Source organism: Budorcas taxicolor, chromosome 7 (assembly GCF_023091745.1).
Source record: "Budorcas taxicolor isolate Tak-1 chromosome 7, Takin1.1, whole genome shotgun sequence".
Taxonomy (NCBI): Eukaryota; Metazoa; Chordata; class Mammalia; order Artiodactyla; family Bovidae; genus Budorcas; species Budorcas taxicolor.
Window position 1 is genome coordinate 34,640,176 of NC_068916.1, and position 23,767 is coordinate 34,663,942.

Here is a 23,767-nt window from a genome sequence, read left to right on the forward strand (position 1 = left end):
GTGAATTGCCATGATGTGAGAAAAAAACACTTTTTATTTGGGGGTATCTAAGATATTTATTAAGAATGTTAACTTTCACTAAACTCAAAAGTAATGGATCAGATTGGATTTTTGTTATTAAGTAGACAAGTAAAATGGACTGGAGTTTTGTTATTAAGTAGACAGGTAAAGATGAACTGGCATAATGAACCGCTGTGCACTTTCTCAGAGTACTGTAACTTATGGGATAAAGAACATATATTCAAGTTAAAACTATTGTGAAGGAAACAATGATGACATAACAAACCTTTATGGCTATCATTTTTACAAAAATTATTTAAGATGATTTTCTGTGAAAAAATAAGTAAAAATAGTATCATCAGTTTTTCCTCTAATCCTGTACCCAACTTAGTTTTACCTTGGCTTCGGTCTCTGCTTTCTCCAATATCAGTGCTGGTAGTTGCAATTGTATCTGCTAAAGCCATCAAAGACATCTGCTCCATCCGGCTGAGTCCTGGTAAACTAGAATGAAGTAAGTGGCCAGAAAGAACCTGAGCATGCTCAGGACCAAAGTAAGTTGGACTGTACTGTGAAAGGTCAATAACCACAGGCTCTGCATTTTCTTCATCTGTCTCTAACACATGACGATCAGTCACTAAAACTGGCATCTGAAAAAGCTCATTATAATTTTCTTTTGACAACTGGTTTGAGTTATTTAAGGTACTCTGATTACTAGATCTCTCTAAGGATGAGTAATAGCTATCATCATCTGCTGCAAGTAAGGCATATAAAGGAAGTGGAGGGACGGAATCGATTTCTGTGTAGTCTGTATTTTCACTTTTGTTGAATGCCTGGGGGTCTCTAGTAGTACTTCCACTAGCACTGATGGTGAGAGACCTAAGGCGGCGCTCATGATTAGATTCAGCTTCATTCAGAGCCACAACTTCCCCAGCAATGCACTTGACAAGATGTGACAAGATGGCCTTTGCTCTCCGAACTTTGCCAAGATCCATGAGTTCCAAAAGTTGCAAAGGATGGTACTGAGGTAGAGTTGGGGAAAGAACATGAGCTGCTTCAAAAAGACCCGAATCTTCCATATCCACAGAAGGATCAAACGCAGTTTTCTTCCCACAGATCTTCTGTGCAAGACTAGTCATGGATCGAGTCAGAGCTTTCTTTGGAGGATGTAATCCAGAACTTGAGGAGTTACTCTGTTTTATTAAACTCGTTATAGATGGAGTGCTCCCATTATATGAATCTGTTGTAACAGGCTCTTGTTTAGAAGATGGCTGCCACTGGGAATACACATGCATTTCACAATCCATTCCTACCACCAGGATGCCATCTCGGACCCAAGATAAAGAAACAGGAAAAGGTGGAGAGCCTTCTACAGAAGAAACCAAGTCCACACTTCGTAACAGTACAAACTGAGAAAGGGGCACAACTTTAGTACTTTCCCAGAGAGGAAACGCCAGGCTTTCCTTACCAGCCTGTTCTTGTACTTTGCCAGACAGGGGTCCATACATAAAAAGTTTTGATCCAATTCCTACAGTCAGAATATGAGAACCATCTTCTCTAGACATCCAATCTAAGTGAACTAAATGCTTTGTGTTTGATGTGACACTCTCTTTACTAGATAAATAGATCTCTTGTTTATTATAGGCCACTAAATTGCTATCAATACTAATGCCAGAATCCAACACTGTATTTAACTCATCTAAATGAATTGTCTGCTCAAGGACCCAACATGAACCTCCTGTAGACTCACATTCAAAAATACTTACATGCATCACAAAGTCCTGAGAAGATCTACTATTAGACATAGGCTGCTTATATGCTACTGCTAAACGATTTGTGTGTGCACAGCTGACTTCTATAGGCCTACCAGGTACAGTTATACTGCTATTGCTCTGTAGTCCATCTTCAATAAGTAATGGCCATTCTTCCCAAATGTACGTAAGGTCTGTTTCTCCATTCTTTGATGTGGCAGATTCTCCAGCCATTACTCTACATCTCCAGAATCTTACTTTCTCATCTGAGCATGAAGTTGCCAATAAATAAGGTGCACTGCATATGGGATATATGGAAGAAGAACTCAGATGTCCTAAAATAAAAATAACCCATTAATAAAATGTCAAATGATGTCAAAATAATCCATTAATAAAATGTCAAATTTGGTAAATACGTCTGTCTTCTTGTACTAAAGGTTTTAGTCTTTTGCATGAACTAGCATTAACAACATGACAGCCAATATTTAGCTTAAGGATCAACAAGATCAGTAAGCAGCTTTTAATGACATCAAAATGGTATATAAAAATGACATTATTATCAACACCTTGAGCCAAAAAAGAACTCAGATAATTTACAGCTAAGGACTCTCTGACTAAATGTGTATCTTATGCCTAAACAAAATAGCCAGATTAAGGCAGAATTAGAAAACCTAAATCCTAGTCCTGGTTTTCAATCCAGCATTCTGTTCATATCTCTTTGCTAGCATTATATATTATTATAAATCTAATTTTAAAGATATCAATACATTTAAAAACTTCATCAATATTCACTGGCTACTTCTCTATAATATTTTTAAATATAGCTGTGTGAATGGCTTACAATTATTTAAGTACTAAAAGGGCCTTCCATGATTGAAGCTGTATTTCAAGGAAATGATGCTGAGAACATTCTCAGATGGGACATATGTTTCCTTGGGTTTAATGTAATTAAATACTCAATTTCCTAAATCAGGCATTGGCAAACTTTTCTTAAAGGGCCAAAGAGTAATAATTAGGCTCTGCTAGCCACAGAGTCTCTGTTGTAACTACTCAACTCTGCCATTGTAGAACAAAAGCAGCCATACACAAAAGTAGACAAATAGGTGTGGCTATGTTCCAAACTTATTTATGAAACAAGTAGGTGACCCATAGTTTGTCAAGCCCTATCCTAAACTATTAAATATAAATTACTAACCACAATATAGATGTTACATGGAACATCTACCATATTTTAAAAGCATATTTCAACATATTGTTAGTAAGTTTTTTTAAAGTCCTCAAGGACTTAGCAGTACTACAAAAGGACACAATTAACATTGTTCAGTAGTTTCTCTGAGCTAAACAGATAATAAAGAGTTTAGTGGTTATTTAGTCACTGCTAAGTGTGTCTGACTCTTGCAACCCCATGGATTGTAGCCTACCAGGCTCCTCTGTCCACTGGATTTCCTAGGCAAGAATTCTGGAATGCTGTTTCCTTCTCCAGGAGATCTTCCCAACCCAGGGATCTAACCTGCATTTCCTGCACTGCAGGTGGATTCTTTACCGCTGAGCTACCAGGGAAGCCACCATCCCTTCCCAAAAGTCTCATTTTAAAAAAAATTGTTAAGACTAGGAAAAAAAGCTTTTATCATATGCTACTGCTTTTGTCAAACAAAAGAAATTTCTTCTCCTGCCCTAGGACTTTTTTATTGTAAACTCAACTTGCACCAAAGATTATTTTTAGAAACATCTTCAGTTTCTCTTACATTTGCTATAAAAATTTTTTAGAATTGAGTAGTGAAGAGTATACTTTTTTGGCTAAGGATGCTGCTGCTGCTGCAAAGTCACTTCAGTCATGTCAGACTCTGTGCAACCCCACAGACAGCAGCCCACCAGGCTCCCCCATCCCTGGGATTCCCCAGGCAAGAACACTGGAGTGGGTTGCCATTTCCTTCTCCAATGCATGAAAGTGAAAAGTGAAAGTGAAGTCGCTCAGTCATGTCCAACTCCTAGCAACCCCACGGACTGCAGCCTACCAGGCTCCTCCGTCCATGGGATTTTCCAGGCAAGATTACTGGAGTGGGTTGCCACTGCCTTCTCCAATGGCTAAGGATAACAGCTCTTAAAATTTCATCAATACAAAAGTCATTTTTTCAAACTTTAACTTTCCTTGCACTGATTCCTCTTTTATTAAAATATAAAAAAAAAAATCTCAGAATGTTTAAAAAAATTTATCATGACACTGTAATACTCCTGCTAACTTCACCAATTACAAAAGATTAAGTGCTTGATTACATGGCAAACTGAAGAGCATTCGAAGTAACTAGTCAAAAGTGATAAGTAAAGAAGACCAAAAATCCACACTGTGACTATGAAAATGAAAGAACTAGGTGATTAAAAAGATGGATTTTTGTCTTGGTTTTCATGATACCCTTGATACCTTGAAATTCTGTACACTGGAATGACCTGGAAGGTTTGTCAAAATAAGACTGCTGGGTCCCACACCAGAGTTTATGATTCAGTAAGTCTAGGGTATGACCCAAGAATTTTTACTTCTTACAACTTCCCAAACAAGCTGCTGATGCTGCTGGTCTGGGGACCACATTTTGAGGACCACTGCCCTAAGGATGAGGATGATAAATATTTATCAGGAACTACACACTTAAGAGTCCTTCACAGCACAGAGCTCCTGGCCACCATTACCAATATTATCAGTTGGCAAATAGGTGCAACTCCATTATTAAGTCTGCCCTGGAAACTTTCACTTCGTCTTTACAAAAGGATAATAAAAACTTGTCTTGGAAATCAATATTTAAGACAGTTCTGGCTGACAAATGCCAGAGTAATCATAATGAGAAATTTAAATTTTTAATTTAGGATATTGAAAGGTATTCTTTCCATTTCTGCTCCTGTGTGAATTTAAAAAATGGGAGTTGCACCTATTTTTAAATACATAGTAAACCTTCATGCACTGCCAAATGTATCAGTCTCTTTTTACAAAGTTTACACACCTGCTGATGGCTTAACACTTATTATCTCAACTCCTTCTGGCAAATGCAACTCTTGGCTATAAACCATTTCTGAAGACAGAGTCAACTTGCTGGTACTCTGGAGATTTGCTCTGCAAGCCTGATACTTTTGTGAAAAGGGGGATAGGATCTTCTCTGGAGAAGAAGAATAATGTTCTTCTGGCTGCCAAGCTGCTTCAGATATTTTTGTATCTACTTTTTCATCTATAAAACATAAAAAAAGAACCAAAACACTGGGAGGGAACCCCTATAAACATTAAAATTGCTAAATTTTATAATCCAAAACTGCCTTATAAAAGATAAAAATGTAAACATATTCCTATGTTTCTTTATGACAAGAAAACTGAGAAATTGTTTTTTCCTTAATTAACAGAATAAACTACAATTATCCTGTCAATAAAAATAGCTTTAAAAATATCCACCAATCTATCTATACATACTCTGTTAATCTAAGTCTACTAATAGAAAAAAAAAAAAAACTCACCCAATGAGACAGGAATGGACTTTAAATGCAAATTCCACATGTGTAACAATGAACGGTTGTCTTGGGTGCACTCTATTACAATTAGGTAGAATTTTTCAGAAAATCCATTAGGTGAGCTGCCTGTTGGTATTAATGATATATTTCACTATTAACATAGACAGCTATTAACATCTTAATATGAAAAATGAAAAATAAAGAACATTCTGTTGATATAAATAACCCTTTACATCCATATTTCTCATTTTCAGCATCTTTCCATCATTGTATTTAAAGGTTACAAAAGCACTACAAGCATTTTTGCAAAGTTCAAAATTCTCAGGGAAAATGATAGAAGACCAAGAGAGCAGTGGGAAGAAATTAGACATTCAACATAAAGGTGTAGAATTCAAAAAGGTACTTCTTAAAGGAGGAAAATAAATGGAAAAAGGGTAAAGAAATGATGTACAAGAAAATAAAAATAACCTGAAACAAATACAGAATGCAGTTATTATTATTATTTGAGTCTTGATAATCGACTTTTAGAGCAATAGGTACACACTGTACAGTTCCTTGGTAAGTAAAGTTATTTTTGAGTTTGGTTTGGCTCTGTAATCAAAACTAATAACCAAGATATTTTAGCTTTATTTTCCTGATTTTCTTTATTTAAAATAACAGCTAATACTGGGAGGATGAATTTAATATCATTTTTAAAACTGCTTAATTGTAAAAAAGTATTAATTAAAACCACCTATATAACTTTGTAGCTAATGCTTTAAATTGTAGATTTTTAAAGGGTCAGGTGCCAATATCATTCAAATTATTAGGGCAGGACCCCTCCCATGCGAAGAGCACTCACACATTAATGATGAACATGTCTATGATACTTTTTTTAAAAACATAATTGATGTGAGTTCCCTGGCAATCCTGTGGTTAGGACTCTGCACTCTAACTGCCAAGGGCCTGGGTTTGATCCCTAGTTGAGGAACTAATATCCTGCATGCCAGGTAGCATGGCTAAATACTGATTAACTAATTACAGTATTTTAAAAAACCATAACTGACAAACTCCTTTAATTTTTTCATTATTATTGCCTTGTTAAGAATAAAAAGATACTGGTATTTATGACAAATATTATCACAAATGTACATAGGAAAAATTTAAACTCAGACATGAAACACTGTATCAACTTATCTTTATTAACTGCCTAACATACTGTACATTTTATAGCTCATTACATAAAAAATTCTTTACCTGCATCAGATAACATTCTGTCTTTTCCCAGTCTTTTCTTCTCAAGATTATTCAAAATGAAGTCTTCTTGAAAAACATGAAGTAGTTGGGTTTTTCTGCCTTGCTGAATGTAAATAAATACCAACATAAGTTGACATACATATTATTTATTAATGCTAAGTGGCCAGAAAAATAATACTTACAAGTTTGGTAATGGGATCTAATGCGATAATGCATCCTGGCCTGGCTGTCGACTGTTGACTTACGATGTTAAACACTTCACCAACATATTTCTGTTTTTGAAAAAATGGATATTTCCTTTATTAAACAATTAAATTTAAAAAACAATAAAGAATGATGTAAAATTTGAGGCATAACAGACAATAAATAAGTTCAGGTGAGACTAAATAAGTTCACAAGTCTCTTTTATTATAAACATTCTGGGATTTTACCAGGCAATTACACAGGAATGAACAGAGTTATATAGCTCAGTTGGTGCAGAGAAAAACAAAAGCAATGTTTGGTAATCGTTAAGGAGAAAAAGTATTTTATATTTTTAACTATGAAAGACTGACTTCAATCTCACGGAAATGTTCCAAGAATCAAAGCTTTTTAGCATTAACTTTGACAAACAAAGCTAAATAAACAAATTAATATACTATTTATAAACAGTGATTTCTTGAGCCACATCATCTCCTGACTGCTCTTGTCAAGGTCATATGGTTAAATTCAATCTTCATCATGCCTGATCTATCAGCATATGAATCTGTTATTTCTTCCTCCTAGAAATTTCTTCATTTTGGCTTCCTTTATACACCACACTCACCCCACTTTTAACAATGGAATGCCCCAGGGTTCAATCTTCCTACCATTTCTACTTTCCAACTATAGCCTCTCCCTCAGAGATCTCATTCAGCATCACAACTTTATGTTCTTACAGGTACTTATTTTCTATTTTCAGACGAGGCCTCCCTCTAAACTCCAGACACTAGCCTACTAGATCTCTTGGATATCAAACAGGCATTTCAAAATTAACATGTCCAAAGTTAGGCTCTTGAATCCTCCCTGCACCTCAAAACCTATTTACACATTCTTCACATCTCAAGGCAAACCTTGGGAGTTATCCTCTTTCTCACACAAACCCCATACCCAGTCCAATCCTTATAGTCAATGTTAAAAACACATTCAGATTTGACCAATTCTTATCCTCTTTACCACCACACCACTTGCTACCATTCTAACCCCCTTTCACTCTTTCTTAAACTACTGTAATAGCTTCCTGAATTGGTCTCTCTGATAACACTTCTGCTTCCCATGTCTAATCTATATAGCAAACAGAGTGATATTTTAAAGCCTAAGTCAGATCATATCACTGTCATTCTTTACACCAGCTTCTATGTCATTCAGAGTAAAATTCAAAGTAACTACAATGGCCTATGAGGTCTTTTACTGCAAAGGCCAGGCTAACTTTTTAACTTTATTTTTTATTACTTTCCACCTCATTTATCCTACACCAGCCACAACAGCCTCCTTGACGAGCCTTACCTACCAAACATGCTCTGGTCTGAGGATCTTTACACTTGCTTTGCTGAAATACTTCTCCCACTAAATATCCACACAGGTAGCTCCTTCATCTCCTTCAGGTCTTTGCTCAAACTGTACCACTTCTGTGAGGCTTTCCCTGACCAGCACTTTACTTGGCACTCCCTACTACTTCTGCAACACTGTTTCTCTCCAAAGTATTTATTAATATATTTTGACCTTTTTTCTATATTCTTTCACTGAATGTAAGCTGAGATTTTTGTCTGTTTTATTCACATCTAAATTCCCAGCACTTAAAAACAATTCCTGAAAAAGAGAAGACCCTCCAGAAATATGTTGCTACTATAACACTATATGCTTTAAAAAAAAAAAAACTTTGTCTTCTGTAAAATAACTTAGGGGAAAACAAAAAAAAAGATAGGGGCAGACCACTGATAACCAAACTGAAAGCTTTTTTCTCTTGATTAAGATTAAAATGCCACTCTTATTTCAGCTTCCCCTGTTCATAAATAACCTACAGATGAACCAACATGATTCAGCAATATACCGCCAGAACTCCCCATGTATCTCTGAGCCAGGAAATACTATGCGACTTCCCTGGTGGCTCAGTGGTAAAGAATCTGCCTGCCAATGCAAGAGACATGGGTTCGATCCCTGGGTTGGGAAGATTCCCTGGAGAGGGAAATGGCAACCCACTCCAGTATTCCTGCCTAGAAATCCCACACACTGAGGAGCCTGGTAGGCCACAGCCCATGAGGTTACAAAGGAGTCAGACATGACTTGCAGCTGAACAACAAAAGGAAGTACTACATATTGTCGGACATTAGATTCTACTTTTGGAATGAATGAAAGACATGGTTTCTTTTTAAGGGATTGGGATCACTATAAGACTATCACTAAGACTATAATGTAAATGTGCAAAAAATAACTAAAAATACATTATAAATTTTATGACAATCCTAGAAATTGCTCAGTAAGTATAAATTAACTATTTAAACACATCATATTTTATTCTTAGTTTCAAAAGTCATTTACTTACAGAAATTTCAGGATTGGAAAGCTCATATAAAAGCTTCTTGGCATCAATAACTGCTTCATATAATCTCAGATATTGCCCATCACTTGCTACAAAGCACGCACTAGGAGAGTTGCAATACGCACCTAGATGTATTTAAAAAATATTTAAAATTTAACTTTTAAGCAACAATGTCAGAAAATCTAAAGTTCTTAAGTAAAAATCAGAATGCTTACCTAGACAATAACTGGGAATAAGAGTGGGCAGCCATGCCACATTGGAAAATGCAGAAACGTGAAGAGAATTAATCCGGGCAAGCTCAGAAACACCTCCAGAGAAAGACAATGGCCCAACTGGATCAACTCTCCAAAGAATAAGCTCACTGTAAACGGCATTGGGATCCTGAAAGGCCATGTCAATAGTGCTTTTATTCTGTTGTGTCAAAGGACATTCTTCAATATTCACAGCGTCATCAGGTTGCTTTTGGTTATCAACATCTGGTGTCCTTAATGCATTATGGTGTGACGTTGTCAGCAATAATGGTAATACTGAGTGACAAGCTAAATCATTAAGATGAAAGCGATGACCACAGTATCTGGATTTGTGGGAAATACTGAGAACTGTAGAAAAAGCAGATTCTTCGGCAAAACTGACAAGCCATTGATTCAGGGAGCCATCAGCGTGCTTTGAAATCATCATAACATTAGGGGTAAAAATACTTAATTTTAAACTATTAGTTGATTTACTGTGACCAGAAGAGATAAGCATTGACGTGGAACGTGTCAGGCTGGAAGGTTTTTGTTTCCCTTGCTGAATAGCCAAGTCAACATTCTTGGTACAGGCATACATCACTATGCTTTTACAGAGAGAGTTTGCATCACCTGTGGGGAAAGCTACAGGAATTCTGGAAACAAAGGACACCTGGAATTAAGAACGTGAGCATTAGAAGACATGAAACTATATAAAGAGGTTTTACAAAACAGTACCCACATTTAACAAAAAGCTGCTCTCCAGAGATCATAAAAATAATACCTGTACTTGACGAAACATACCAGGCTGGTATTCATCCAGCCAATCCACATGCCAAACCAGCAAAGAACCATCCATGGGATGAATACTGAATAGCATGTCTGCATTTTTACTCCATTCAGACAGAAGTACTTCAATCTGATGATCAATGGCAGATGATGGTAATGGTACAAAACTTGAATTTGGTACCAGTTTATCACCACCCAATTCCTTCTTTTCATGATTTATTTTCAGATCATCAACGCTGTCATCGATCTCTATAAGCAAAAGAGTTCATGAAGCATATAAATACAATCAAGCTACTACCATAAATTAAGAAATGCATTCTTAATCTATCTTTACAAATGCATTCAAAATGAAAAACATGTTTTCATATAAATAGGAAATGGGGTTCCCTTTAAAAATAATTTTGCTCCAGGAATATAAGGCCACTGGAGTTAACTCAGTAATCAGAAGGCCCAAAGGGCTGAGTCACTGGATTATCAGTAGAAGGACTAATACTGACTGGAAAATAGGTAAAGGGGGCACAAAGAGTCAGACACAATTGAGCGACTAACACTTACTTACTTAAAGGGAGCATAAACTTGGAAAACAGTACTGGGGGGGAGCAATTTGGCAAAAGTTATTGAAATTTTAAAATGCTTATGCAATATGCTAATTCCCCATCTAGGGATCCACCTTAGAGAAAACTTCACACAAAGATAAAGAGACGTGTGATTTTACCATTATCAGTATATAGTGAGAAACAACTGAAATCAATTTAAATTCTATCAACAAAGAAAACGCTTAAGTTTTCTCTTGAGTCTCCTGATTCAGGAGCTGTTAAAAATAATGAGCAAGAAAAGTGCCCAACACTGAATTTAAGCAAGCTACAGAACATGATGTTCATTTAAAAATGAAATCCTATAGTACAATTAAAAAGAAACTACCTTTACATATACTTGCATGAGCATAGAAAAAAATAAAATCTGGAAGAATGCTCATCAAATTTAACAGTATGGAAACTTTATACATGATGGTACTGTTAAATTTTTTTTAAGGGGAACATGTAAACTTGTAATTTAAAAAACACTTGATTTCTCTCTACTTGACTGAGGCTGAATGAATAGAAACTGAATGTAGAGCTTAAGCCCTAAGTGTACTGCTTCTCAAACTTTAATATACATACAACTTATCTGGGAATTTCACTAAATTGCAGAGTCTTGTTTATCAGCTCCAGGTGGAGCATGAAATTGTGCATTCCTAATAATGCCAATGCTGCTAGTCTGCAGATAGTCCTCTGAGCAGCAAGACCCTAGTGGCCCACAGAAGCATAAGTATGGAGAATTCTAAATCCCTACATTACCATCAGGAAGTAAGACACTTGGAACAAAACCGTCTATACTGGATTATTATATGAGCTAGTCCAAATGTGTATTATGCCGCTGAAATCTGCTGATGCTACCCTAATATAAAAATCTTCGCTATCTTAAACAAAACATAGTTTTTATCCTTCTTAAAGCTTTACCTTCATCAGATTTTACATCTGCCTGATTAGAATCTTCTACACTGGTCTCAGAAGATGGTTGCTCAAAACTTTTTCTAAGTTGTTGTAAAAAGACTTCCATGGACAAAGAAAAATGCAACTCTTTATTGTTTAGCCAGTGTACCACAAAAGGTCCACTCTTCTCTTCATTTTCACTTAGACTCAGAGAGGTAATAGAAGGAAGAAGTGGAATGTCTACAAAGAACAAGAAAAAAAAATCAAAATTATAATTTCTATCATGCTAGCATATACAACACATTTTATTTAATCTGTAAGACTCACAATATAATGGTTCCCACAATTATTACTAATGAAAAAACAGACTTAAATGGTGTATTTAATATACTTATTGTAAAGGACAGAAAGGTACACATTCTAAGTCACATACCATAACTTACTTATATATACACACGTATGTATTTTTCTACAATTATAAAATGTTCTCATTAAGAAACCTATCTATAATTTGTAGACATGTAAATAGAATAGTGTTCATAATTTATACAGAAACTCATTAGAAACATATTTTAACTTGATCTACCATTAAAAATGTCATCATCAAGTTGTCAAAGGAACCAGTGATATGTTTACCTCAATAGCAACAACTTTCTTTTACTTAAGAGACTGACATATTAACTTTTTTCATGACCTACCTATCTAATCCTAAGATAAGATACTACAATACATGCTGGTTATTTATTAGCATCAAGATTGAAATCAGATAGTATGAAACTGAGGTTCCCTTCTTATATTCAAGAAAATCATTCAAGACAAGTCAACTCAGCTAAAAAACAAAATATCTGGTCCCTTGGTATTACTTTTGAAATCATTGCTAAGTGAAGTATATTGAAGTACAAATTTAGAGTAAAAAATGACAATCCTTACGTAATAGAGGTAAAGAAAGATTTGTCTATTATTATTAAAATCCAAATCTATATCATGCTGGTGTCTGCTGAACAGTACAGCCTGGAATAGATTCAGGGAAGGTTAATAATTTTCTCCAGAACAAATCTGCTGATTTTAAAAAATGGGAAATACAAATAATTTGAATTATTTGTTCAAACACGGTCTATTGCTGGACACCAACAGAAACAGTATTATAGGGGATAAAGGAAAGGATAAATGAATCTTTTCCCCACCCCTTCTACTGGAAGTGGTTCTAAGAGTTGATGGATATTATCTAATTCAAGAGCTCTGTTTATAATTATATATTCATTAGTATAATTGTTTAATTAGTATTTATCTATCTCCTACCTGGTTATATGCTTCATATGAGCAATGATCAATAATGTTGTGATCATTATTGTATCTCCAGTTCCTATATGGCACTAAACACACAATAAAAGCCTTGAGGGGCTGATCTACCAATTGCACTGTTGCTAGGTGGATACACAATAGTGTCAGAGATTTAAACTGTCCCCAAGAAACTTCATGGGTAGGATTTTCTGATTTTCAACTTTATAAAATCAACCCAGAAGAGATTAAGTAATCCTGAAGTAGATCACAAGCCTAGCAGTTAAGTAAACAAAAAAGGAGGGGCTTAGGCTGACTTAGCAGAAGCATTCTGATTGAAAAGTAATCACATTTCCTTTGCCTTCTGACCTCACTCAAAAAATCTGGTAAAATCATTTCTTATGAGAAATAATCATGGAGAGGGTATAAGTGCTAGAACTAAGAGAACATACTATTATGAACTTCTCTCCTGTATCTATTCTATTGAACAAATAAGTGAAGCCAAATCTGCACTGGGCCTTACAGAAAGGTCATTCTAACAGACCTAATTTAAGGAAAGTCTCCACAGAATCTAATATCGCTCCTAAAGTTATTATTTTTATTTGATTTTCCCTAAATGTATGAACTTTTCTTGGGGACCTACAATCTGAAGAAAGGTTTTAAGAGTTTTCCTTATTGTAAGGTAGTCAAGAAGATGTTACATTGTAACTTAGGGTTTCTTTTTCCATAACACCTCAGCCTTTTCTATTAAAGTGAGAATTCAAGCTTTCTTTAGTCTCAAAATACTGTCTTTTACTCACAAAGACTTTCAAAATTATTCCACTGACCTCAGAGCTTCCTCTGGATACTATAAGCACTGACAATATATCTTTTTTGATAAGGTAATAATATAATTTTCAATAAAAATCATTCAATATTCTCCCATTTACATTTTCTTGGCTCATGGATTCTTTTAGTGCTGGGACTGTTATTAACCAAATAAAACTGAAAAAAAAAATAGGCAAATACACTTTATTCCTACCACAGATATCTCTGCACTTTTAACTTATCAAAGCACTTCTCACTTTGATTCAATTAATAGAATGAATTTCTATGAACTTCTCACTTTAATTCAAGTAACTAATGGACCATATTCATTCTATGTTTCTTGAAGAATGCAATACTGCAAATCCAGTATGTTATATGTAAATAGGTTGTGCTTAATTTATGTTTAAGAATATCTCTGGACTTCCCTGGTGGTCCAGTGGCTAAGACTCTGCCCTTTCAATACAGAGGGCCTGGATTGAATCCCTGGTCAGGGAACTAGATCCTGCATGCCAAAACTAAGTGTTTTCATGCTGCAATGAAGAGCTGGTGCAGCAAAATAAACAAAAGAATATCTCAAAATACACAAAAATTCATTAGAGTGGTTACCTTCTGAGGAGGAAGACTAGGGTGGAATAGATGTGAAGGGAGGTCAACTTTATATTTCCTGTATAGATGGTGTTTATTATGTGCAAATGTTATTTTTAACTTTTTCCCAGCAGTATTTTAAGGTTCTACCTTAAATGCCCAACTATGACCACCTGGTTTTTGAACTAACATAAAATATTTACTATAATGATAAACACTTCAGTCTTCAAATTCACAGATAAATCCAGGTATTCTAGATCTTTCAATCTATCTCAAAGTACATATTTGACCACAAAACAAGGTTTCTTAATTCTTCAGTTATAACTTCTACAATATTTCTGCCCTATTTCTGAAATGGCTCCAAAGATTAAGTACAAAACATACCAGTTTCATATGAACAACTATACAGTAATTATAATTCTGAGGTGTTAATTTCTTTGTTAAGTATTAGTTCAAATCTCAACTTCTGAATAAAGAAATACAGAACATCTCAATGACTTATCACAATCTAAAATTACAGACCAAATCACAGCCTTAAGAAGCAAACAAGTAAACAAAAACTTTTTCTATCATCAGTGAGCTGGCTATAATGAAAAGTTAGCTAAGAAAATCACCTACAATTTTTTACTTACTCAATAAGTATAGTATAACTTACTGGTCATAAAAATCAATCGACTTGATCTGGAAAACATTTTCTGAATAGCGCTTTATTACCTGTGGCTGGGTTGATGCTGGCTGCTATATGAAAGTGGCAAAGTGCATTGGCATGCAGTGGAGTGTTCCTGTGAACGTGATGAGGGTCTTGCTGGTGTGGCAGGTATCCAGTATGTGCTACAAGTGCAAGTGATCTCCGACCTCTACGAAAAAATTTCAGATTTACCTATAAGAATAAAAACAATGTGAAACAATGCAAAACAAAGTGAAACTAATGGCTATTTTGTTATAAGCATGTAAGTTATATAATGATTGTCAGATGCTCCTATTTCAGATAAGCCTATATGTACAAGTACCTTACAGTATTTTTGTACAACAAACATGAAACATGAAATAAGCTTGGAACTTTTAACTGCCCGACTTTTCTTTAAACCATCACACAATATGTTAAATTTTGATTTAATATTTTCTTAATTTAAAAAAAGTTTACCATGCATCTGTGGAAAATGATATCCCTATTTATACGGTTCTCTTTGTATCCACAGGTTACTTCCTATGACCACAAAACACTGAATAATATTACCACCATTCATTAGGATGGTATTTCATAGTTTACAAAGCACTTTCACTGCAATCACCTCACTTGATCCATGAGGTAGACAAAGCAAATATTGCTATTCTCATCTTTCATATGATACAATACTTTATACACAACACAATATCACCTAAAAGTGATTCCCAGTCAAGCACTTCTTTCAACTATTGTTATATATAACCACTGGTTGAGTCTCAGTGGTTGAGTCTCTATACAATACACATGTAATTATATTCTATGCCACTAGCAATACAATCTAAATTTGAGAAACAGTATTTCCATAATCATATAAAACATTCAAAGATAAATCATTTTTAGGTCACTTTCTTATTTTCAAGAATGCATGTTACTAGTCTATGTTTAATCAGCCCCAACATCAAAAACTGACTTTAGTTTTGCCATACTATAGTAATTCAAGTTCTTGGAGGTTTGAACAATAACAAATGTAGAACACAATCTGATAAACTAATCATTCCTGTAATGACAGGACAAACACCCTAAGCCCTAAAGAAAGAAAAATAATAAATTATTTTTACAGTCAAATTTTTGCATTCTCAGATCTTAATTGACTTTATGTTATTTCAGCTAAGTTATATATGATCATCCTTTTGATATCATCAGTTAACCTAAGGTTAACTTTGTAATTATAGGCAGTTTCATGCTAGACAAAAAAAAATCCTAAAAATTTTCTGAGAATTGATTTCCTAAGACATACATTTTTTTCATAACTATCCATGATTTTGAATATTAAGATGAATGTTTCAAAAAGGCCTTGTACAAAAGATATTAAAACATATAGGAAAAACATCTAACAAAAACACTCACATCTGAAGCACTTTGAACTCGTTCTTTACTGGAAACGTTTCTCTTGATGTTATTTGTTAAATTAATTGGTTCAGTCCAATGGTTGCAGTCACTTCCATAGAGCAAACAATCATTTGGTAAAAATGTCTCTACCCAAAGACGACATATGTTATCTTTGCAGCAAGTCAACAGTACATTACATACAGAAGCCCTAAGGAATAAAAGGATTTTAGAAGCAAAAACATAAATTTCCCACAGTATCATATTCCACAATGTTTCCACAATTATTTAAATGTACACAACTAAGGTATCAATGAAAAAAGTCAATATACATTTATGCAACATAGTCAAAACCATTAAAACTGAGTTGGGTATTTGATTTCATCACTGCAAACGCTTGCTAATCCATTTATTTTCTGCCTATAACTCAGTAGTTCCTGTTTCAGTAATTCAAGACTCTTATATCTAAAGAACAAAAACTGAGATCATATCATACTCCCTCAGTCAATAACAAGGAAAAAACCTGACATCTTCTATTCAGATTTTCTGATTTATTCAGTGGATATTTATTTAAATTATTTCACAATGCTTCATTTTTACTTCCTGTAAAGGTATATGCATACTTGTCACTAACAAGCTATAGTAACTAGCACACTTACTGTGTCTTTGCCTAACATATACCAAAAGCAGTCAAGTGCAAAAACAGAAAAATTCAATTAAGTATTAGCCATCTCCTTCCTTATTCATTTTTGACTTTCAGTGCATTTACTGTCTTGCCACCCCACAAAATAATAACAAAACAATTACATATATGTTAATAAATCCCATATGCATCAAGAGCTCAAAAGCTGGAATTCTATTATTAAAGACTACCTTTCTATTGACTGACAATCTTGTTAGCAAACGTTTTTCTAAAGTTGCAATATCCTGTAATAGACACTTATTCAAACATATCTAACTGATTTAAAAAAGAAAAACCAGTAGAAGGTTTCTATCAAGTAACTTGGTAAGTTAAAGAAAAAAAATTAAAATACTCTATAGTAGTCACTTTTTAAAACATACCTGATTAAAAAAAAAAAAAAAAGCAAAGGGCAAGACCAGGGAGAACAGCACATTCTATCTTGGTAGCTCCCTCCAGATTCCTCCCCTGCTCTTATACCTCCCTCCCTGCCCCTCCCCTTCTATGTCTACTCCCCTACTTCTTTTCCCTTTCCATCCACTCTCTGGGCTTCCCTGCCTCTGCCTCCTCCTACAATTCTCTGCTTCTTAGCCTCCCTTTCCACCTCTCCTACCTCTCATTGGTACCCTCCTCCTAGGGCCTCTCCTTAACCTTTCCAAACCCTCTGTTTCTCCTTCCTTTTCCCATCCTTATGCCTCTCCGTCCTCTTTTTCCTTCAATTTTCTTCCCCTTTTTTCTCTGTCTCCCTCTGACCTTTCCCTGCTCTCGTTCCCTGTTTCTCTTTAGTACATTTACATACACACAGGCAGTGGCAATAATATCAAATGTAACAGAAACAGAAAAAAATACAAAAAGGCAATATGGAAAGTGCAAGGTTCATAGTGCCCCATCAGTAAATGGCAGAATGGGAGGCTTACAAAGAAAGAGCAGAAGATAGGAGACTCAAGAGTTGAACAGACAGCAATCAGGAGAGGCATATGAACTTAGACAAGACCAACAAAGCAAGCTAGAAAGGTGCACAACTCAGAAGCATGGACACGGTTTCGACCGCAGATAATGTTCTTCAGAACACCAAACCTTTACAAATAGTGTGAACAGCTGGCTGGTAATATAAGCTCAGCACAGTAGAAATATCCTTTTGTATCTGAGGCATTGCTCAGGCCATATCTCCCTTTCTCATTTCTTCATCAAGGTATCTTATTCTCTCTTCAATAAGCACATCATATTCAGGTACAGCCCTCCCCCTCCACCCAAAACTGATATATACAGATGAATGACCTTATATAGGGCAACAGTATGATGGGTAAGTGTCTGCAACAGTTATCCTATCTTGAGGCAACAACAGGCTAAGATGGTTCTAAAACTAGTTATGTAAAACCAACTTCTGAAGGTTTTGTGGGGGAAATAACCAAACCTCCCAATCTGTCCTACATTCATCATTTTTAATTAACAGGGAAGTGCCTGTATATGCTCATTACAAGCACGTCCCCATTTTTCCTCTCAAGACACTTTGTGTGAAGCGTCATCATTTGGTTGAACATCTTAATTTTAAGATGCCATATCAGGAAGGACAGTGGTCTTTGATGGGATCTTTTTCACCCTCATGAGAAAGGGTCAGCATTCCTGCTATAAATCTGCAGGCAGCTGGTGAAATAAACATGAAAACTAAAAGAACTAAAGGAGATTAGTTGGTTTTTTAATAGATCCGAAAGTGAAATTCTGGAAACCTTGCCAAGACACCACAACTAACAGAAAAGTCTCGTTCTATACCACAGTTTTTTATGCTGTAGAATTTAGTTGATAAAAGAGATAAAATAAGTAGGGGGAAAAATTAATATGTTTTTTGCTGTCATCAAGTATTCTTAATGCCCCAGTTTAAGGTATCTGCCTCTGATGGTATCTTCCACCATGATCACTTTTGCCAAAAGTGAGTGAACTGTATCAGAAGCAGATGTGACTGTCCTCTCTCGAAATATACAATATTTCATAATTCTCTTTTTTAGTATTCTGGTGCTCTAATTAGCTGCATGTGAAAATACCTGGAATATCATCAGAACTCAACCTTCAGAATAATGTAAACTTCTGATAGTTCTAAAAGGTTAACAGTTTGTGAAGACAGCTATTTTTCCTTTATGTATGTCATAGCTCGGGGCTTCCCCACTGGCTCAGCGGTAAAGAATACACTTGCAGTGCAGGAGCTGCTGCTGCTGCTAAGTCGCTTCAGTCGTGTCCGACTCTGTGTGACCCCATGGATGGCAGCCCACCAGGCTCCCCCATCCTTGGGATTCTCCAGGCAAGAACACTGGAGTAGGTTGCCAGTTCCTTCTCCAATGCATGAAAGTGAGAAGTGAAAGGAGACACGGGTTCAATCCCAGGGTTGGGAAGATGTCCTGGAGAAAGAAATGGCAACTCACTCCAGTATTCTTGCCTGGAAAATCCTATAGATAGAGGAGCCTAGAGGGCTACAGTCCATGGAGTCGCAAAGAGTCAGACACAACTGAGCACACACATGTCATAGCTCATTCTATTCTAGACACATATTTATACGTGTGGGCAATGGTCTCAGAAGTACTAAAGTAATAGTTCTCAAAGTGAAGGTGGACTGAGGGGGCTTCTGCTAACAATACAGATTGTCCACACCACTTTCCTTTAGTTCAAAAACTGTGAAACGTACTTCTAACAGAAGAACCATCCATGTACCTAGAGGGTCCTAGTTCAATGCGTTGTTAGACTGGAGGAGAGAGGTAAGAAGAACGGTAACTATCACACTACAAAATTATTCAGAAGATCTAGGTATAACAATGATGTATGTATGCTGTTATATATAGATTATAATCCACAGAATGTACAACACCAAGAGTGAATCACAATGTAAATTATGGACTTTAGGTGATAATAATGTGTTGATGTAAGCATCAACTGTAACAAATGAACCACTCTGGTGGAGGATGTTGATAAAGCAGGTGGTTGTGCATATGTGGGGAAAACGGTTGTATGAAAAATCTCTATACCTCCCCTCAACATTGCTATAAACTTTAAACTGCTCTAAAAACAATGTTTAATATGAAATAATTTTTTTAAAAAACCTAGGCTTACTCTGCTGGCTCAGAAGAGCAAAACTAAAGTTAACAGATGATCTAAGTACGCTATAATGGATCAGCTTAAGACATTCTCAGATGACAAAAAGATAAGGGAAAAACTGTATCGATCCATAGTGTGGCCAAACTGAAGATGGCCATGTGGAACAAAAAGGGATTTCTACCTACAATTAAGTAATACAATACCTCTGTAACTTACTAAGTACATGCAAAAAGTCAACGGAATATCAAGTCTGACAAAGACTATAGGAAACAAATGAAGTACTAACAGGTTTATCTGTGCATGCATGTGTAGGTTAAATTAATACCTAGTTTAGGACATCATAATCTATTGGCCCATGTACTTTTCCTCAAAGATGCTACAGGCAATTAAAGAAATATTTGAAGTCTCATGGTATACACTCTCAATAAAGCTTGTTTTTTTAGTTACAAAAAAAAAACAACCAGTGGATACACATAGAAAGGGACAGGATAAAGAGAGTGAAATGTGAAAAAGTTGACGCAAATAGAAATTTAGAGAATGACTAAAGACGAAAGAACTGAAAGAAAAAGATGCACACCTCTTGTCACTCTAAGATATCTGAACTAGAGGTAAATTATCCTTTCACATGGCTCTCCTCTTAAGTATCATATATAGTTTACTCATAGCCAGAGGCTTGCAGTCCAGGAGCTATCTAGTACTGCTTGAATCTTCATGGGCAATAACCCTATTGCAATGGATTCTCAAAATGAGAAAAGTGGTCAAAGTCACAAAGATGACGTTCTCTTAATACATGGGAAAAATGACTAATCCACTGACCTAGGCATATATTTGCTTGTTTTACGCCAGGAAAATCCATTTACAGCTCGAGGATGGGCCAGATATACAAAAGAAAAGTCAGTTTCTCCTTCAGATTGTTTTTCTGAATTTTTATCTGGAGAGGTAACGGATGTCCGCCAGTTTTCTACATTATACCATACCTTTAAAAGACAGTCATCCTAAGAGGGTGGAAAAACAGAAACAGAAAAACATCCAGATCAGAATTAAAGGTTAAATCAAATACCAAAGGTAAGATTTTTCTTCGCAATTAAAGGAACATAGGGATGTGAGGAGGGGTTGGGCATGGAAAAATTAAGAAAATCTGATTCTGATACTTTTCTAACCAGCATTCCTTAACTGTTCTTTGAGAATTAAGGTACGTGAACGTGTGTATTTTGCCAAGGTTGGTTCAAGGAAAATGGTAGCTACTATTTGATATGGAAAATAAAGTCATTCAGGAAAGACCTAAAGATGAAGGGTTCATTTTCTCACTTAGCCAAATATTAAATAAGAAAGCATTACCATTAGTAGACTTCAAAATACTGCTAATTTTATAAAACAACATTTTTTATAGATTGTCATATGAATGTTCAAAGAAAATGATAATAACCAGTTAGCAACTACCACTATATAAAATATTCTAAGCACAATCAAAATTGCATCTCCTAATCTGGGAAGGAAAGCAAGCATGAGAGATTAGCATGTATCAGGTTCTGCTCTTAAGCTACTAATTACATTCCTGATGCTGACTAAAGTTAATCAGATTAAACAGCCCTAGTTTTCTCCTAAAAAAATTTTAGGAGAAAATACCTCACCAAGAATTTAAGACATCTCATATTCTTAGTCTGCAGATTTGAGTCATGGGAACAATAACTTCAGACTATTAGTTTTATGTAAAGTGCTCTGTAAACCAATGATTTAAAATAATTAAAATTTAAGGGAATTCACTATTCTGAAATCAATAGGTAATAACAAAGAAAAGTTACAAATGTCCTTCTAGAAAGTTGTAAATTCTTTTACTATAAATACAGTCTAATACAGCTGTCAGCTAGAAGATAACATAAATAAGTTATAGTTTATTACTGACAGTATACTATATCCAAGACACTGTGCCACTTCACATACGCTGTCTAAACTAACCCAATGATCCAAGACCTACGAGGTAGGTATTATCATCCTTAGTTTATACATGAGAAAACCAAGGCTCAAAGTGATTAACTACTTGCTCAAGATCAAAAAGTTGGTAAATGGCATATTTATACCCAGATCTACCTTTGATTTAAGCTGTTTCAATTATATCATATTGCCCCTTAACATAATAATATTTAGCCAATTTTTGCTATTTAACATATTTAACAGAAAATGTTTGCAACTTAAATAATGAAGCAAGTTAAATTTTTTTGCTATTTCAAAATACACCATAAACACAACTTGATAATAGTATTTTCACAAATTACCTTCCCAGCAGTGGCAAAAAATTCTCCATCTGGTGAAAATTTCATTAAATGAACCTGGGAAGCAGTTCTGTAAATTAAATAGACAAGGCATAATTTTCAAGGAAAATTAAATGAGAGAATGCAACATTACTTCTCTAAACTATATTCAGTAACCTGCTTCAAATACAAAATATGATAACATAAATTTGACACTCACTCTTAAGTATATCTCATATTATAAATCAGAAATAGGAAAGTTAATATTAAATATAAAAATTTTCAATGTAAAAATATCTATGAATAAGAATCATATAAGGAAAGACTTGTCATTCTTTAAAGCTTAAGACAGAAGAGTCACAGGTCTCATTCCTTTAGAATATGAGAAAGCAAGGTTTCATTTTTTAACATGGAAATCTAATTTTTGGAACTACGGATACTTACATTCCAACATACATTTACAAGAACAATAAATCAGTATTTTATAATGAATTCTGCCTTAAGGCAGCATTTGCACAGTTGAAGATTATGTATGTGTGTGTTCATGAGAGACTCCCAACCATTATGGATTCGGCCTTCCAATTTTACCAACATACTTGGTGCATACTTGTCTTTCCTTCTTCAAGGAGTTTCAGCTCATTTCCCTCATCACCTTCCCTTTTGCCTTTCAGGAAATACTGATCTCAAGACATTTCTCACTATCATTGCTTTCCTTTTCTTTACCGAAGTTCATGCTTAGATAGTCACACCAAACTTATTTGTAAAACAAGCCAAAGAGGAATTCCGTCACAGTTCAATTTCAAATAAAAAAAACTTTTTTACCCTGATTTTAATTATTATAAATACATAACAGAAAATAATGATATAAATGGGTGAAAAGAAGAAAAGAAAATCATCTACAGCTTCACCAAACCACAACACCCATTTTCACGCAAAATCACTAGTAAATGTTGATACATTTACTTCCGGATCTCTTTCCACTTTGCCTCTCCATCTGCTTTCTGTGGGAGATTGTGGGGAAGAAGACGGAAAATGCGTATTTACAATTTGCTCTGTAATATTTATTTTAAAATACGTCATGAACATTAAGTTCCGATACTTTGAAACTCCAATAGTTTGGCCACCTGATGCGAAGAGCTCACTCATTTGAAAAGACCCTGAGGCTGGGGAAAATTGAAGGCAGGAAGAGAAGGGGATGACAGAGGATAAGATGGCTGGATGGCATCATCGATTCAGTGGGCATCGGTTTGGGTGAACTCCAGGAGTTGGTGATGGACAGGGAGGCCTGGCGTTCTGCAATTCATGGGGTCACAAACAGTTAGACACGACTGAGTGACTGAACTGAACTGAACATTAAGTGGTACAGTGAACATTTTTGAACACACATTTTTATGTATCTAGTTAAAGATATCTTTAAAACAAATAATTAAAAGTGCTTGGTCTTACACTGCTATATTTAAAATGGATAACCAACAAGAACCTACTATATAGCACATGGAACTTCGCTCAATGATGTGTGG

General features: G+C 35.2%; 1 protein-coding gene across 1 annotated transcript in view; it reads right to left on the reverse strand.

The window, feature by feature from the left end:
- DMXL1 (Dmx like 1) overlaps positions 1 to 23,767 on the reverse strand; it is a 130,808-nt gene that overhangs the window by 77,646 nt on the left and 29,395 nt on the right. Inside the window, exons 6-18 of the mRNA XM_052643975.1 lie at positions 22,272 to 22,338; positions 20,815 to 20,993; positions 16,260 to 16,449; positions 14,900 to 15,065; positions 11,543 to 11,755; positions 10,039 to 10,292; positions 9,243 to 9,927; positions 9,031 to 9,152; positions 6,653 to 6,742; positions 6,471 to 6,573; positions 5,241 to 5,360; positions 4,739 to 4,960; positions 398 to 2,083 (exon numbers count right to left, since the gene is read on the reverse strand). Of these exons, the coding sequence (XP_052499935.1) occupies positions 398 to 2,083; positions 4,739 to 4,960; positions 5,241 to 5,360; positions 6,471 to 6,573; positions 6,653 to 6,742; positions 9,031 to 9,152; positions 9,243 to 9,927; positions 10,039 to 10,292; positions 11,543 to 11,755; positions 14,900 to 15,065; positions 16,260 to 16,449; positions 20,815 to 20,993; positions 22,272 to 22,338 (4,097 nt within the window). The remainder of the gene's footprint in view (positions 1 to 397; positions 2,084 to 4,738; positions 4,961 to 5,240; positions 5,361 to 6,470; positions 6,574 to 6,652; positions 6,743 to 9,030; positions 9,153 to 9,242; positions 9,928 to 10,038; positions 10,293 to 11,542; positions 11,756 to 14,899; positions 15,066 to 16,259; positions 16,450 to 20,814; positions 20,994 to 22,271; positions 22,339 to 23,767) is intronic.